Here is an 18,578-nt window from a genome sequence, read left to right as displayed (position 1 = left end):
CACTGCAAGGACGATCAGCTGTCCATCCTGTCTCCCTGTAGCACTGTCTTAGGCGTCTCACACTACGGACATTGCAATTTATTGCCCTGGCCACATCTGCAGTCCTCATGCCTCCTTGCATCATGCCTAAGGCACGTTCACGCAGATGAGCAGGGACCCTGGGCATCTTTCTTTTGGTGTTTTTTAGAGTCAGTAGAAAGGCTTCTTCAGTGTCCTAAGTTTTCATAACTGTGACCTTAAATGCCTACCGTCTGTAAGCTGTTTGTGTCTTAATGACCGTTCCACAGGAACATGTTCATTAATTGTTTATGGTTCATTGAACAAGCATGGGAAAGAGTGTTTAAACCCTTTACAATGAAGATCTGTGAAGTTATTTGGATTTTTACGAATTATCTTTGAAAGACAGGGTCCTGAAAAAGGCATGTTTCTTTTTTGCAGTTTATTTACATTCACAGCTACACCGTATGTCACTCGGCTTGTTTTTTAAAGTGAGCCCTCTAGTGGGGACATAGTGTATAGAAATCAACTGAAACCTTGGTGGACTGGTTAGTCACTAAGTACTCCAGCAGTAGTGGAAATGTAAAAAGACATTCCTCTTCCTTCCCCTCTTTCTCATCCTCCATCTCGCTCTCTCCCCACGTAGAGGATGTTTTGCACACCCTGACGGGCGCCATGTCGCTGCTGCGTCGTTGCCGTGTCAACGCGGCGCTGACCATCCAGCTGTTCTCCCAGCTCTTCCACTTCATCAACATGTGGCTGTTCAACAAGCTGGTGATGGAGGCTGACTCTGGACTGTGTTCACACTACTGGGGCGCCATCCTCCGCCAGCAGCTCAGCCACATCGAGGCCTGGGCAGAGAAACAGGGCCTGGAGCTGGCTGCTGACTGTCACCTCAGTCGCATCGTACAGGTATGATCCACCTATCTTTGTCCAGCATGGCACACCTGTTAGCTATGCACTGTTTTCCATATGGTGACTTACTGTAGGCAGGGCAGGCTCTTCCACCTCAGAAGAATGGTTTTTATTGAATACTTGTCAGCAGCTCTGGGTGATGCTTTAGGAGCCGTTGTTCCTATGGAAAGTTGTAGGGGAAGGACTTCAGCGTGGACAAAAGGTCACTATAAATCAAGTCCTTCTCTGTCATTAATTGTACTCTGTTCTGTTGTTCCTCCCCAGGCTACGACTCTCCTCACCATGGACAAGTACTCCATGCAAGACGTGCAGAACATCCACAACACCTGCTTCAAGCTGAACTCCCTGCAGCTCAACGCCCTCATGACCAACTACCACTGTGCTCCCGACGAGCCTTACATCCCCCCAGTAAGACATGACTACACGCTCCTCTATTCACGTGCGCGCTCCTCTATTCACGTGCGCGCTCCTCTATTCACGTGCGCGCTCCTCTATTCACGTGCGCGCTCCTCTATTCACGTGCGCGCTCCTCTATTCACGTGCGCACTCCTCTATTCACGTGCGCACTCCTCTATTCACGTGCGCACTCCTCTATTCACGTGCGCACTCCTCTATTCACGTGCGCACTCCTCTATTCACGTGCGCACTCCTCTATTCACGTGCGCACTCACACACTAGAGATACAATGAATGACTGAAGTGGAGAAATGGGGGTTTGCGGTTTGAAGTATTGCTTAACACAAGTCTCCTCCCATAGTTGTAATGTGTTGGAGTTTGAGCTGTTATTTTGGGGTAAACATTAGCTAAGCTCACCGCTTGACTGATCTTCCTAGCTCCCTTTTCCAGTCCAGGTTGCTGTTTCTACTTTGTGGAATATTGAGGAAACAGTCAAAGGACTATTACACACATCCCTCTCCCCTGATGTAACTAAACCCCCATTGGTCCGTCTGGTGTCTCCCCCTATAGGAGCTTATAGACCATGTGGTTGCCGTGGCGGAGAACACAGCAGATGAGCTGGCTCGTAGCGACGGCCGAGAGGTCCAGCTAGAGGAGGACCCTGACCTGCAGCTGCCCTTCCTGCTGCCCGAGGACGGCTACTCCTGCGACGTTGTGAGGAACATTCCCAACGGATTCCAGGAGTTCCTGGACCCCCTTTGTCAGAGAGGTACTTGTGTGGAGGAGGATACAAAAATACACTCTATTTCGGAATGTCACACCGGTTGTGTTCTGTCTAAACCTAAAGTTGTGAACCAATCAGAGGCTGGGCTGGCCTGTGTTTGTTTTGTTGACGCGTAGGCAGTGGAATGTAATAGCTATGTAAGAGGAGACTGGAGAGCTGTTTGCTCCTGTCCTCATCAGAGTGTTTGAGAGAGATTCCAAGAGCTGTTCCTGCTGCCGTGTAAATGTAGTCTCAGATCTGTACTAAGTAGAAGAAGATAACTGATTTTCTCTCGTGTCCTGTGCAGGATTCTGTCGGCTAACCCCTCACCCACGCTCCCCTGGGACCTGGACCATCCACTTTGAAGGAGTCGACTGCGACAGCCACTTCTCTGCAGACAACTCAGACCTGGTAGGTGTCCCTCCAACCGTTACAGCTTAGGACTATGCAGGACACCATTACATTGAGCTGCATGATCATGCACATTAGTGCCTGTTAGTCATGACGCAGACATGTCCTTATACATTAGCCTCCATATTACTAAGTAACGGAGAAGCACAGAGGAATGAATAGGCTGCTGCTTTTAGCTGTTTAGAACACTTGAATAGTTCAATTACTCAAATTCTCTGTTTGTGGCTTAATGTTTTGGCATCACTTGTTTCCAACGATCGTATGGAAAACGTTAATGTCCCATGCTGCTGTCATGCAATCACCGTTCTGCCCTACTCTACTTAACACTAACAGACACACTTACACACACTACCTCCTGCTCGATTTCAATCAACACCAATTACACCACAGAGGCCAATAAGTGACCGGAGAGCTCTGGAACAGCAGTAAATTATACCCTTCTCACCCTAATCACACAAAAAAAGAAATTACACTGCTTCCTGTATAATTGCCCTGTTTTTTTTCCCCCTCAGCTCTCCTTTTTCATGCTTCAAACCTCAGCTCAGGGTTGGCATTAGCCCCAGCCCCCACACTAGTAAAGGGGAGAGGAGGAGGGCGCCCAAACCGCTTAAGCACCGCTGAGGTTTTGATTAATGGCCTCTTGGTCGTGTGCCAGGCAGGGCGACCCCGGCACCCCGCCTCATGTTTCCACCGCATTGCTCCAGAATCACTACTCTAGTGTTCCATAGAGTCCCGCTGTTAGCAGCCATTACAGGGTTAATAAGACACACAGAGACACAGGGGATCCCCGAGGACAACAACGGGTAGGTTTCCCTGATCACTAGTCCAGACAGGAGGTGTTACTGTAGCTAGTCTAGTGCAGTCAGACTTTTGTCATCCTAAAAACTATTTCTCTCTGGAGATGCTCTCGCTGGCAGGTGTTGTTTGAGTTAGTCTCTTACTGCAGAATATCTGTTGTCTGAATGAATGTTTTCTTTACTCATTGTAGCCAGCTGAACCCTGCATCACCATTGCCCTGCCCTCTAGCACTTGGTGAAATCACTCCAATGGCATTCAGAAAGACTTGTTCTACACCACATCACACGATGAGAAATGCCACTAGATCCCTGTTACTTAATGTGGCTTTGTATCCACTCTCTGTCTCTGAACTATGTGGCTGTACAGCATAGCTCAGCAGATGAGCGAAGAGTTGTTTGTGTCTTTGGGGCTGTTGAGTCTCAATGTGTTCAGTGCCATAGGGACGAGAGGCAGTCTGTGTGGAAAGCCCTGCCCTCTCCCTCTCTCCCCACCCTGCTCCCAGGCAGCCCTCTTTTTAAACGATCCCATTGAGATCCTCTGGAGCCAAGCGCATGTGGCTTTCATTCTTGACTCCTCTCCAGCCCCCGCCATTTCTCATTGCGGTCGCCCCAACCCAGCTCTCTCTCTGTATGACGACCCTGCTCTGCGCCTATCCCTCTGCTCCCTCATCCAGCGCCTCATTCTGCCTGAGAAACGTCCAGGAGAGAGCTCCCAGCTCTGAGAGCCCTGTAGAAGCACATTTTTCCTAAGCTAACGCTCTCTAAGCTGTGTCCTCTCGTTGCAGCAAATGCGGAAGGAACCGGAAGTTGTGACGGTCACCCTGAAGAAGCACAATGGCATGGGCCTCAGCATTGTGGCTGCCAAGGTAAGACATCTTTCAATCCTTTCCTTTCATTATTGATAAGGTTTTTGTTGATACCCACTAGTGCTCCTGGAAGAGTTTTGTGACTTCCTGGCTGGAAGGGAAGTGTTATGTGAGTGATGTGAAATACACAGATTCAATGAAGAAATAACCCAGAAACATTTGTTGCGTCCATGCTCAAGCAGACTTGATGACTACTGCCTGGTGAACACATAAATAATCCAAAATAAGCCCTTCTCTCAATCGTTGTCAAGAACCTGCCTGAAGGTGTCCTCATTTTCAGTTCAACAACATTGCCGGTGGAACATGCTGTTTCTAACAGTGTTGGTGTGGATTGATATAAGAGCCTTAGGTTGTACTGGGTTCTCTTCTGTGGTTGTTTACTGCATTAGTCTGCCGTAACTCCGGATAATTGTGTGTGTGTGTGTGTGTGTGTGTGTGTGTGTGTGTGTGTGTGTGTGTGTGTGTGTGTGTGTGTGTGTGTGTGTGTGTAAAAAAAGTGACTCATGTTTCAGCTGGCACCATTATAGTCCAGGTCTGACCCGGGTTGGTCTGTGTGGGTTAATTGTAGTGTGTTTCTGGGGGCTTATGCTGTATGTCCACCAGATGCGTATACGTTTTGCCGGATGTCTAGTCCGCATTTTCGCTACTTGATGCACATGTGCTTCGCAAGGCTGCAGAAAGATTTGCAGCCTGGAGGAGAAGGTCATTTTGCCTGTCGCTGGGCTCTCTGCCCTGTTCCACCAAAGCACTGATTGCTACTGGGGCCTCCATGCAAAAAATGTTGCTGGTCAGTTGAATGTGAAATAATTAGCTGGAAAGGGGAAGCTAGGCTAACTAGCCAAGTGGTTAGCTTTGTAGTTTGTACCACCATGCGGTAAAGCACATCACAGCCTAGTGCAACATCCCCAACGCCGCGTTGCGGACTACTCCATTGGCAATGATTTTGACGCGTCTGGTGGACATGAGGCTTTAGACTGTCACTGACAGAGGAATGAGAGTCTGAGAAGAAGAGGGGGCGGATGGATGGTGTGGGGGGGGCGGATGGATGGTGGGGGTGGGGGGGGTGGATGGATGGGGGGGGGGGTGGAGTGGCCTCCCTGAACTGTTTATTTTCAAAGCATAGTTTTTGTATTTGAGGAGGTGGGGGCCACACCCTCTGTTTTTACTGCTATTTTCAACCTGAGGTGGTGTGAGGAAGGGAGGGAGAAAGACCGAGAGAGGTTGGGAGAGAGCGCAGAGGGAGGGGAAAATGGGAGGGGAGGACAGGACAGGAGACAGAAGGAAGGCATGAGTCCGAGGCAGACTGGAGAAGCGAAGGAATGAGAGAGAGAGGGGGAGAGCGAGAGGAGAGTAATTTGCCCAGTGCAGAACACAGCTGGGTAGTGCTCTGAAAGTTTACCCAAACTGTTGCAGAGTAGTGAGTGGCTAACGCTGGCGGACTGTTTACTTAAGTCTGTAAATGGTATTTCCTACTCTGGCTGGCTGCTGATTATTTGTCATATGGCGTCCTACAGTAGAATGTAGTGTGGACCTCTTTCTTTCTCCCACTGCGCCGCACCTAGTATCTTCTCCTTCGCTAGCTGTTTTGTTTTGGTCTCTGACTGGTCTCTGTGGTCTCTGTGATTATTACACCAGTACATTTGGGCTGTGATCTGCCCCTCCTTGTGGACTTTTAATTGAGCCTGAGCACGAGCCAGTTCTAGCCGAGCGGAAACTATCTACCTACACCATGTGGTTCTCTGTGGTCGGAAAGAAGGACGAGTCGGTGAGGCGCTCTCTCTCTGTCTCTCTCTGTGTTAAATACAGGTGTGACTGTGTATGTGTGGTGGGTGGAGGGGGGTGCGTAGCCGTTTTGTCAGAAGAGGGGGTTGAGGATGGGAAGACACAGGTAATAGACCTCCAGTATGTGCTGCTGTTCCACTTGCTCAGTGTTCTCTACTGCTGTAAGCTTCACACTGTCTTTCATATTTCACACCTGTAGAGTTTTCTCTAATCAAGTATTCTTTTGGGTTTAAATTCCATCTTTTGCAGGGTTTCTCATTCAAAATGTATGCTTTCTCTTTTGCCAGACACTCAGACCAAATAAGCCTCCAGCTCACACCAGTTCATCATATTGCTGTGACCCACTATGTAAGGAACCTAGGACGGTTCTCTACTGAGCTATTTTGGGCTATCCAGCTGCTCTACTGCTGCTATCTCAAGACCACACAGTTAATGATTGTCAAGGCGATGCAGGCACACAGGCCAGAACTTCATCTCTGGAACAAGAGCTTGATTTGCTTAACTTTTGTCTCCTTGATTCTGCTCTGACAGGCCTAGTTTTGTTTACTCCAGGCTGTTATGCTGCAGATGTTCACCTAAAGGCTTTCGTGGGGACAGAGTGTTGGGTTCCAAATGAGGAAGAACAGGGGGATATCCTGACCCTCTCTCTCCACTCCACCTCACAGGGGAGTCCTGCTGCTCATTGTCCAGCATTTCCCCACACTGACGACAACCCAAGGCCTGGGGAAGCTATTCTGATTAATCTTTCCCCAATCTGGAGGTAGACAGACTGGCCCTCGAACTTAACAGATGTTCTCATTCCTTTCGGTGCTTTTTAAATATTATATAAGTTGGCTTGTTTGTCTGTTTGCTAGTCTGTTTGTTTTGTAGATGTTGAGACGATAGTGATGGAACAGTAGTGTAGATGCAGCTATACAATGATTAGCTGGTAGAGTACAAACTCTATGGTCTCCCTCCAGTAGAGCGCTGTAGCAGCAGTAACAATGGGAGGATGTGCTCTGAGCTCGCGGGGCTGTGTTTCCTGCTGCTGGTTAGCTCGCTGGCTGGCTGTGTGTGAGACGGGACTCTGAGCATTAGCTTACAAGTGTGTGTGTGCTTCTCAGAATGTGGTTGCACTGGTCACTCACTGCCTGCCAGTCCTGCCCTGGGGCACAGCAAGAGCTATAACATGTAGCCCTACAGTAGTCTATATTTCCTAGGTGGGTTCTACAGTATGTACTCAACTAAATGACGGTGGTTACTAAGAACATGGCAAAACCCAGCTGTGGGTTCCCAAGCTAATGATCACTCCCCTTTTTCCTTTGCCATTCTTTCTCTGTGACAAATGGAATGTTTAGTTCAATGCCCAGTGAGTTCACTGTTCCAATTGCCCTGCCTCGGACCCTTCTGTCAATCGCACGTTGTTTGGGGTGAAGTTGTACACAGTGACGCACACATTATCACGGGCAATTTAACACTTGGCCTTGTTGCCTCCCTAACCAAAGATCTAATCATCTAACCTCTATGGGAGCCATGCTCGTGTCGAGACAGTTTGCCACTTTGAATTCTGGCGCCTAGTAGAATTTGACAGCACTCTCATTTGCCCATATAGAACTGCCTCAATACTGTCAGTTAGGATTGGGGTGGATGCTCACATTTGTGACAGCACTCATTCCATGTTTGGCTGCAACTGCCTTGATTAGGAGCAGGTACTGAGAGAGGGAGGGAGTGTCTAATTTAAGGCAACAGATATATGACCACCACGTAGTGTTGGAGGAATGGAAGGAAAAGCTGCTAGAGGTTTAAACATGCTGTTCTCTAGGTATTCTCCTCTCCATGCGGTTAGTAGTGTGTCCAGGGGACCAGACATCTTGTCTCCCTCTCCATAATTGTCCCTCTTCAATCTGTGGAGCGTTGGTTCCAATGATTTGTGAGTGTGTGCGCGTGCATTTGACCATGTTGGACGTGGTTCTTATCAGACTGACATATAGCACATCTGTCTTGAGTTAGCCCCTGAAAGGTCCCTCGTTCCCGCCGCTCTGTGAACTACTGTTTTTATGACTTCATTAGAGCAGTGAGCCTGCCGTGTGTGTGTCCTTGTCTACAGCCTTGCAGCTTTTAGACAGACTGTCAGACAGAGGCAGAAGTTATTAAACAACAAAATGAAAGACTTGAACAGCAGATGAGGAATGAGCGAGAGATGGATTGTACTCTCCAGGGAAATATCCAAATCCCCCCCTTCTAAACCAGAGCCCCGTCTGCCTCTGTCAAGACTGAAGAGCCTGTTTAATAGAAAACCACATGAAGAGCCTATCAGCCTCCTTTAACCATCACACACCTCAGACAGAGGGGCGAAGACACCGATCTGTGTGGTCTCCACTAAACCAAGCAAGCCCTGCCCCACACCACACACACACACACACACACACACACACACACACACACACACACACACACACACACACAACAGGGAAGCATACTGGAATGATTTAGACCGCAGGCAGATGTCAAGACGTCAGATTAGTGTGGTGCCTAAGTGTGTCTGTATCCTGTTCATCTGGAGTTGCATAGAGTTGGCCCAGTGTGACGATCGCACTGTCTGACACACTTCTTATCAGATTCAAGGACACATTCTCTTTGCTTAATTCGCTGTCATCACAGACAGAATGTTCCATCTTGAGAAATAAAGATAAGAACAGAGATGAGAGAGAAAAATAAGTCTGTTTTGTGAGATGATATTATGCTGCTAGTTCCTTTCTCCTTCTTTCTCCAGTCAAATTGTGTAGCGTAGCCTGAAATAATGAGTGTATGGATGGATGGAGCTGTTCACGTCTCACTATGGAGCTCAGCTTAAATGCCAAAGAGCTGTGGACAAATTGACTTGTGTGTGTATTATAGTAAACTTCCTCAGGACTCCAGTCCACTGCACTCGACTTGGTGTGATTAACTGTTCTTTCCTGTGCTAAACCCAAAGGCAGGAAACTGCATATCATAGTATGATTTTATGTCCTCTAGGAGTCTGGTTTAAGATATGCACACTCACACACAGTATGAATGCCTCCTCAGTGTGAAGGGACAGACAGACTGTAGTTGTGTGACAGGATGTCTTTGCTCTAATTTCCTATAAAGCAGATCTGGGTTACAGTGCAATTCCCTGGGCAGGAAGACTCATGGCAGGGCAGGGCAGGTCGGGAGAGCTGTTTGTTTGTGACACAGTACATTTGACTGAAGTAAAAAATAAACATAAAATAGATTTGGACTGCTTTAGTGGGCTCCCTTCCTGAATCTACATTTTTCCGCAGTCAGCTAGTTTGTGAAAAACTTAACAGTTCTCAATTAAAGTAGTACAACTTCATTTAGATTTTGTAAAAGCAAAAGCACACATTGCGATAAAGCAGATCTATATTTTGTGGCAGTGCGTCCTCTCTTCTAATTGGTTAAAACAATAAATTAACTGAAGTTGAACTGTGAGTTTACAGTGAGGTGTGATATGTGTCTGGGCAGTGCTAGCTTTGTGTGTGTGTGTCTGGGCAGTGCTAGCTTTGTGTGTGTGTCTGGTAGAGGTCGACCGATTTTACGATAAAAAAAAATAAAAAAAATGTGTCTGGGCTGTGCTAGCTTGTGTGTGTCTGGGCTGTGCTAGCTTCTGTGTGTCTGGGCTGTGCTAGCTTGTGTGTGTGTGTCTGGGCAGTGCTAGCTTTGTGTGTGTGTCTGGTAGAGGTCGACCGATTTTACGATAAAAAAAAATAAAAAAAATGTGTCTGGGCTGTGCTAGCTTGTGTGTGTCTGGGCTGTGCTAGCTTCTGTGTGTCTGGGCTGTGCTAGCTTGTGTGTGTCTGGGCTGTGTTAGCTTGTGTGTGTCTGGGCTGTGCTAGTGTGTGTGTGTGTGTGTGTGTGTGTCTGGTAGAGGACGACCGATTTTTACGATAAAAAAATAATAATAAATGTGTCTGGGCTGTGCTAGCTTGTGTGTGTCTAGGCTGTGCTAGCTGTGTGTGTCTAGGCTGTGCTAGCTGTGTGTGTCTAGGCTGTGCTCGCTGTGTGTGTCTGGGCAGTGCTCGCTGTGTGTGTCTGGGCTGTGCTAGCTGTGTGTGTGTGTCTGGGCAGTGCTAGCTTTGTGTGTGTGTCTGGGCTGTGCTAGGGGTGTGTGTGTGTGTGTGTCTGGTAGAGGATGACTGATTTTTACGATAAAATTTAAAAAATGTGTCTGGGCTGTCCTAGCTTGTGTGTGTCTGGGCTGTGCTAGCTTGTGTGTGTCTAGCCTGTGCTAGCTGTGTGTGTCTAGGCTGTGCTAGCTGTGTGTGTCTGGGCAGTGCTAGCTTTGTGTGTGTGTCTGGTAAAAGTGTAATATGTGCCATGTAAAAAAGCTAACGTTTAAGTTCCTTGCTCAGAACATGAGAACATATGAAAGCTGGTGGTTCCTTTTAACATGAGTCTTCAATATTCCCAGGTAAGAAGTTTTAGGTTGTAGTTATTATAGGAATTATTGGACAAATTCTCTCTATACGATTTGTATTTCATATACCTTTGACTATTGGATGTTCTAGGGTATTAGTATTGCCAGGGTAACAGTATAGCTTCCGTCCCTCTTCTCGCCCCTACCTGGGCTAGAACCAGGAACAGAGCAAGGGGTACAACCACTCCAAGTCTCAGAGCGAGTGACATTTGAAAAGCTATTAGCGCGCACCCCGCTAACTAGCTAGCCATTTCACATCGGTTACACCATCCTAATCTCAGGAGTTGATAGGCTTGAAGTCATAAACAGCTCAATGCTTGAAGCACAGCGACGAGCTGCTGGAAAAACGCACGGAAGTGCTGTTTGAATGAATGCTTACGAGCCTGCTGGTGCCTACCATCGCTCAGTCAGACTGCTCTATCAAATCATAGACTTATAACATAACACACAGAAATTACAAGCCTATGGTCATTAATATGGTCGAATCTGGAAACTATCATCTCGAAAACAAGACGTTTATTCTTTCAGTGAAATACGGAGCTGTGCCGTATTTTATCTAACGGGTGGCATCCCTAAGTCTAAATATTCCTGTTACATTGCACAACCTTCAATGTTATATGTCATAATTACGTAAAATTCTGGTAAATTAGGCATCCCAAACTGTTGCATATACACTGACTCTGCGTGCAATGAATGCAAGAGAAGTGACACAATTTCACCTGGTTAATTTTGCCTGCTAACCTGGATTTCTTTTAGCAAAATATGCAGGTTTAAAAATATATACTTTGTGTATTCATTTTAAGAAAGGCATTGATGTTTATGGTTAGGTACACATTGGACAAGACAGTCCTTTTTCGCGAATATGCAACGCAGGACACGCTCGATAAACTAGTAATATCATCAACCATGTGTAGTTAACTAGTGATTATGATTGTTTTTTATAAGATAAGTTTAATGCTAGCAACTTACCCTGGCTTCTTACTGCATTCGTGTAACAGGCAGTCTCCTCGTGGAGTGCAATGTAATCAGGTGGTTAGAGCGTTGGACTAGTTAACTGTAAGGTTGCAAGATTGAATCCCCTGACAAGGGTGTGTGTGTAGCTTTGTGTGTGTGTGTGTGTGTGTGTGTGTCTGGGCAGTGCTAGCTTTGTGTGTGTGTGTGTGTGTGTCTGGGCAGTGCTAGCTTTGTGTGTGTCTCTGGGCAGTGCTAGCTTTGTGAAAGTGTGTGGTGGCGGCTGCGCTAGGTGTGTGTGAGATGAAGTACTCTCTGTCCTTACTGGACCCTACCACCTCAGTGTGAGCGTGCTCAGCCTCAGATCATAACACCTGGTAAACTAATCACAAACTACAAAGGAGAGGGTCATTTCCCCTGCTCACCCTGTGTTGTTGACCAGTTACTTAAGAGTGATGCGGTCACTTGTTAGTCCACACATTTAAAGGCGTCAGTGTCTGTCCGAAAAATGGCTCTTGTAGTAGGTACAATTGTGGAGTAAAAAGTTAACAGAAGCGTAACATTGAAATGGACAGCAAGGCACTTCATCCAAAAAGTGTTTGAAAACTTTGTGATACTGCAGCTCCCTATTAAAGTTCTTCATAGAAATGAAGTGCATGATAATTTCTATCAGATGTTTTTGGGCATTGATCTTTCCTCTGAATATGCTGTCTACAGTGTTGTTCTGGAGCCACATGCGCCGAGGTTGAACATGCTGTCTACAGTGTTGTTCTGGAGCCACATGCGCCGAGGTTGAACATGCTGTCTACAGTGTATTCTGGAGCCACATGTGCCGAGGCTGAACATGCTGTCTACAGTGTATTCTGGAGCCACGTGCCGAGGCTGAACATGCTGTCTACAGTGTATTCTGGAGCCACATGCGCCGAGGCTGAACGTGCTGTCTACAGTGTATTCTGGAGCCACATGTGCCGAGGCTGAACATGCTGTCTACAGTGTTGTCCTGGAGCCACATGCGCCGAGGCTGAGACTTGACTAGACATGTTACAGCTATATAATACTCTGTAATTGTCTCCTTTGAGGCATTCAGCCCCCCCAGCTGTCTGACTCCAATCACAGGTGTGATGTGTGCCACACTTAGTCCACACAGACACAAATCTCCTCTTGTCATCGGGCGAGGCGTGCAGCATGACTGCGAATCGACACGTTTAACACCCTTCTCCGACAATGTGTTCATTAAAAACAGTGTTGTAGCTAGCTACACATGTTCATTCTGTCAGGAGGCGAAAGAAACACCAGGTTAGGGGAGGTGCTGGCTAGCGGAGTAGAACACCTGGTTAGGCGAGGTGCTGGCTGGCGGAGTGGAATACCTGGTTAGGTGAGGTGCTGGCTGGCGGAGTGGAATACCTGGTTAGGTGAGGTGCTGGCTAGCAGAGTAGAACACCTGGCTAGGTGAGGTGCTGGCTAGCGGAGTAGAACACCTGGCTAGGTGAGATGCTGGCTAGCGGAGTAGAACACCTGGCTAGGCGAGATGCTGGCTAGCGGAGTAGAACACCTGGCTAGGCGAGATGCTGGCTAGCGGAGTAGAACACCTGGCTAGGCGAGATGCTGGCTAGCGGAGTAGAACACCTGGCTAGGCGAGATGCTGGCTAGCGGAGTAGAACACCTGGCTAGGCGAGATGCTGGCTAGCGGAGTAGAACACCTGGCTAGGCGAGATGCTGGCTAGCGGAGTTGAACATTTGAAAAAGAAATGGAGAGCCACACGCTCTAGGAGCTCAGATGAAATAATTGAATAACGCTGGTTATTAGACTATTAAATGATATCTGACCTCCTAGGGTGTGTGGCTCTCCTTTTTCAAGCTTTCTGTGAACTCAGCCATTAGTGTCAACTTCCTCTCCTATACTAGAATAAATCAAGTTAGGTCTATATGTGTTTTAGGTCCGAAGGAAGGGGTTTTAGTGACATAGGTGAGATACATGTTGGATGAATGGGGATTATACCACCTTTAGGCAGGTATGAATACTATCCTGTATTCTGCTACACTAGCCAGCCGTCATACTAAAAAACAGTAGCAATTAGAGCTCTCGTTAAAGCACTGCAGAGTTGTATTAATGGGCTTTATAGACCTTCATTTTGTTTCATGCTGTGCTAACTGAGCCTATGAACTTGGTGTGTGTGTTTTGGGCTGAGCGGCCGAGGCAGGGTACAGTAGCCCTCCTGCTGTGTCGGTCTATGACTACTACCTTACAGGGTTGTGGATTCCATGAAACACCGCCTCCCTCTCTGTCTTTGGGTTAGAACTCCTCTTTCCCTCACATCTCTCCTTGATGTAAAAGGCCTTCATCTAGAACATTACTCATACTCTACTAGTCTACATGTTTCTGTGGTAACAGAAGCTCTGACATGTTTTGGGGAGATCAGGTAGCTCCTAGTTATGGCTTTAGATTGGACACCTGAAAGAACACAAGTACCATATGGGTTTTTGGTGACTTAATGACGTCGTCGTGTCGGTAACAACAACCCATGTGGCGTTGCATCTCACACACACACGCATTTCCAGGTTTGTTTCTTCCCCGTGGCAGTATAGATGAAACTGACAGCCTGGGTTTCTCACTTGCCCAAATGTGAGCTATGATAAGATTTCCGTCTTGTAGGACAACAAACCTGAATCTGTATCAGCCTGGTAGAGGGCCAGTAGTCCTCATGTGGGTAAGGGGACACCTTTTCCTCCTGTTCTCCCCCTGATGGGGACCATTATGTCCCCCGGGGAGGACGGGAGGCCCTCTGGAATGTCCCCCTCTGGGCTTAGGTGACACCCCTCTAAGAGGAGTCTCTGTCACCCAGCACCAAGTGACAGCACTGGTGATAAGACACGGATTAGTGACTACCACAACAGTGCCAGACTGAACATAGTGACTACCACAACAGTGCCAGACTGAACATAGTGACTACCACAACAGTGCCAGACTGAACATAGTGACTACCACAACAGTGCCAGACTGAACATAGTGACTACCACAACAGTGCCAGACTGAACATAGTGACTACCACAACAGTGCCAGACTGAACATAGTGACTACCACAACAGTGCCAGACTGAACATAGTGACTACCACAACAGTGCCAGACTGAACATAGTGACTACCACAACAGTGCCAGACTGAACATAGTGACTACCACAACAGTGCCAGACTGAACATAGTGACTACCACAACAGTGCCAGACTGAACATAGCGATGTCTTCAGTGTATCTGCTGCTGGTTTAGTTGACTCTTCTCTCTATTCAAGGGTTTTAGGTCTGGTGGTTTTCATATTCTTGGCTCATTCTTGTTTATCTGATGCTCTGTGGTGGTGGTTGTGCTATATTAGAACAATTGTATGGTGCAATAGATATAAAGTGACATGGACATCAAGGTGGGGAGGAGAGGGGGGGTATAATGTAGAGTAAATGGCTCGGCTTTCTCAGGCAGATTCTGTGTCTGCCTCTCCGCTACTGTGGCTGAACCCTACTCTGGGCTCCCCCATACCCACAGATCCCCTCGGTCTCTCTCTGTCCATCCTCTCTCTCTGTCTCGCCCTCTTTAGTCTTCAGATCCTCTGTCTTTACATTGTTTTCGTTGGCATCAAACGTAAAGCATCACATATAAGGAGTGTGGTAGTTGACTCCTCAACAGTTTATATTTCAGTGGTTGTTTTGGCAGATCTTCACAACAGATCATCAAACACTTTGAGGAATAAAGTCAGCAGGCGACCGCCCAAACCTCTCCCGTAGCTTTAGTGTCGACCGCCAGCCTTTCTCAGCCGATCGCCACACACTAGCCTTAAAACAACAGCGTGTCGTATCCACGGCAGCCCTCGCGTGAGACATGCACTGGGCCCACACATGGGTGGCTTTTACTGGTAAAGCCGTCCAATCCCGGTTCTCGTGTTTGACTTGTATATTATTGGCACCTCCAACTGGAGTCAGTCTCTACCCACAGCCCCCTGCTGATCTCTGTTAAGGGTCACCAGAGCCCCATACCCCTCCTTTAATGTCGCTTCCAAAGACTCGTGGCCCAGCGTCAAGAGGTATTAGTGCTCAGACTGGAATGTTGATACTGTAAATACAGGGTCTTATCGTGAGTCACTACACTTGAGTAGGAGCATAAGTTGGTGTTGTGGTGAGGTGTTGAACTGGTGCTGTGGAGGAGAAGGACCACCAGGCTGGCTATGCTGTGTGGCGGTATCTATCTGCTGCACAGTGGAATGTGTTGTTGACCGTTGAGGACGAGGGCTGGGATCTCCCTCTCCTCTGGCTGCTGTCTCTCTGGCTTGTCATATTCCTCCGCTCCAAGATGCTATGGTTTGTCTAGAGGAAAACACCTGTTCTGTTTTCTCTCTCCCTTTGCTTCTCAACACACATTCTCACAAAAACATGTTATTTTTTTATTTAACCGTTATTTAACAAGGCAAGTCCGTAAAAAAAAAATCTTGCTTACAATGACTGCCTACCCCGGCCACACCCTAACCTGGACGACGCTGGGCCAATTATCCGCAGCCCTATGGGACTCCCAATCACGGCTGGTTGTGACACAGCCTGCAATCGAACCAGGGTCTGTAGTGACACCTCTAGCACTGAGATGCAGTGCCTTAGACCGCTGCGCCACTCGGGAGCCCAACATGTTTCTAAAGGTTTTGTACTGTACTGGTGGCTCATCAGAAGAGGTCAGGACTGTGTGTTATAGGCCTACATGCGGATGCAGGTGACAGTGTAAAGCTGTACTAATTCCCTTGAATTCATGAAGGAGTTCATGTTCAACTTCAGAGATGAACCGTTTGTTCTCAGTAACACTAATAGTGTCTGGTGGCCAAGTTCTCTGTCAAGTTAATTTGGTGCTGTTCCATGGGTTCCTTCAGGCAAGCATGATGTTGAATTGTTGATCTTGAATGGGCTAAGGAGCAATTGTTCAGTGGAGTTCTGGAGTTACAAAGTAGGAGTAAAGTCTGTATCTACTATCTAGCCTGCTATGTTTGTACAGGTGAAAGCTCTTTTTAGAGTGGTCTGGTATTATTGGGCCATAGCTCCATGTAAACTGTTCTCTCGTGTTATTTTGAAATGGAATGATATTAAACCGAACAGAACAAGTACTATCCCAGGCAGCTCAATGTGATCTCTACCTGATCTTCCCTAAATATTACAGCTGGCTCTGGCCAGGCCATCAGCAATGGGAAAATACTTTTTCATGAAAATAAACATTTTAGTCCACTCTTTCTAAAACGCTGACGCTCAGGGATTCTCCCACACTACTCTAGGATTGTATTTGAATAGTTTGTGGAATGATTTAAGCGGTATTAACTGGTATGGTGATTTGAGGCCTTGTTGGAGTTTTAGTTAGGCCAGAGGGATGGGGGAACAACTCATTATAGGGTTTCCCGGTCTTTCAAATGTGGTGACGCTTAAAGGGAACCTAAACTGGCTGAAGTGGCTAGTCAAAACAGCAGATGACACGTATCATGTCAAAACAGCAGATGGCACGTATCATGTCAAAACAGCAGATGGCACGTATCATGTCAAAACAGCAGATGGCACGTATCATGTCAAAACAGCAGATGGCACGTATCATGTCAAAACAGCAGATGGCACGTATCATGTCAAAACAGCAGATGGCACGTATCATGTCAAAACAGCAGATGGCACGTATCATGTCAAAACAGCAGATGGCACGTATCATGTCAAAACAGCAGATGGCACGTATCATGTCAAAACAGCAGATGGCACGTATCATGTCAACCCTGCTTTGGCCTTGTCTCATGTAGCGTCATTATTAACACCATGTTTTGTTGATACTTCTGTCAACAGTGCTGATTGAATCTAAGTTGTCCTGCTCTCAGGCTCTCTAGATTCCAGATGAATAGTTTAATTTAGCTGTCAGTTCACTGCAGACAGATGCCTCCAGACAGTGCTACAGTAGCTGTGTGATTTGAGTGATGTGCTATAACCCTAAATGGTCTGTGATGCTGTTAACAATGTTTCACCAGTCCAGTAGGCCAGCTGATCAGCAGCTGTGCCACAGTAGCATGTGTCACAATAGACAACTGGGGCCAAGTGTCCCAGCCAGACCTTCTTTATGTCCAAGTGTTCTGTCTGTCTCCTTGGCCTGTGTACTGAATGTTCTCCTCGGTCTTCCTCCAGGGTGCTGGGCAGGACAAGCTCGGGATCTACATCAAGTCTGTTGTGAAGGGAGGCGCGGCTGACATGGTGAGTTTTAGATCAACGACTACATCCTGTATTCAGAATGACCTCATCTAGTATGTCAATTGTGAAGTATTTTGGCTGTAATGTCTTTTTTTGTTATATGTTGGACCTCAGTAAGACTAGCTGTCTCCATTGGCGTTGGCTAATGGGTGTCCTAATAAATCTACTCAAATCAAAAATCTAGATTGACTCACAACAATGACTTTCAATGTGTGTACTGCTGCTATTATACAACCTGTCTCTTCTTCCCTCACCCTCTTTCTGCGTGTCCGTGTCTGCGTGTCCGTGTCTGCGCGTGTGTGTGTCTGCGTGTGTGTGTCTGCGTGTGTGTAGGACGGGCGTCTGGCTGCAGGGGACCAGCTGCTGAGTGTGGACGGCCGCAGCCTGGTGGGCCTCTCCCAGGAGAGGTAATGCCTCAGAAATATTTCTGGCCTGCCTTGCCCCGGGTCACTCCACAACACTACTTGGCCCTTGTGTACAGATTGGGTTTAGGATTGAAGCAAGACATGTAATGTCCTGCTGTTGTCCTGATAACGCACTGAAGAGAACCCAAGATAGAGAACATCAAGGCCAAGTTGATACAAAGAGCCATTTCAATAGAAGCCAGTCACACCATGGAACTAAATTGGCTCAATCACGTTGAACGAGCAGAGACTTATCTACAGTGCACTGACTTACAATGACCTCCACGATGTTTATGTTGGGTCTAATAGTAATGAATAGCTTATCCTTGGTCCACGCCTCTCACAGATTAATCCTTTATACACTTTCAAACACCCACAACCTTTTTGTCTGTGTGCCTTTGGTTTCCAAATGCCCAAACAGTTGAAACTCAGTGCTCAATCGCTAACATTCTGTTTTCAAAGAGTTGATTTTAACTTTTAAAATCTAATAGCCATGTTGAAATGAAAGCATTACACTCTATCTGCTCTTCAGCTGAGAATCTGTTCCAACTCTTGGATTTGTTGGTTGCTTTGAGAAGTTATTGTGTGTATGTGTTTGCCAGTGATTAACCACAAGGCCTTGAGCTCCA

The 18,578-nt window shown here is 47.1% G+C and overlaps 1 protein-coding gene across 23 annotated transcripts in view; it reads left to right on the top strand.

The window, feature by feature from the left end:
- The window catches only part of LOC109900730 (afadin), a 124,325-nt gene that overhangs the window by 91,222 nt on the left and 14,525 nt on the right, over positions 1–18,578 (top strand). For all 23 annotated transcript variants that reach the window (XM_031837160.1, XM_020496514.2, XM_020496510.2 and 20 more), the window contains 7 exons: positions 644–909; positions 1,177–1,320; positions 1,878–2,076; positions 2,378–2,481; positions 4,064–4,144; positions 17,483–17,548; positions 17,879–17,952. In XM_031837160.1, the coding sequence (XP_031693020.1) occupies positions 644–909; positions 1,177–1,320; positions 1,878–2,076; positions 2,378–2,481; positions 4,064–4,144; positions 17,483–17,548; positions 17,879–17,952 (934 nt within the window). The remainder of the gene's footprint in view (positions 1–643; positions 910–1,176; positions 1,321–1,877; positions 2,077–2,377; positions 2,482–4,063; positions 4,145–17,482; positions 17,549–17,878; positions 17,953–18,578) is intronic.

This window comes from Oncorhynchus kisutch, linkage group LG12, assembly GCF_002021735.2.
Source record: "Oncorhynchus kisutch isolate 150728-3 linkage group LG12, Okis_V2, whole genome shotgun sequence".
NCBI lineage: Eukaryota > Metazoa > Chordata > Actinopteri > Salmoniformes > Salmonidae > Oncorhynchus > Oncorhynchus kisutch.
The sequence above is the reverse complement of the archived record's forward strand: the minus strand, read 5'-3'. Positions and strand labels throughout refer to the sequence as shown.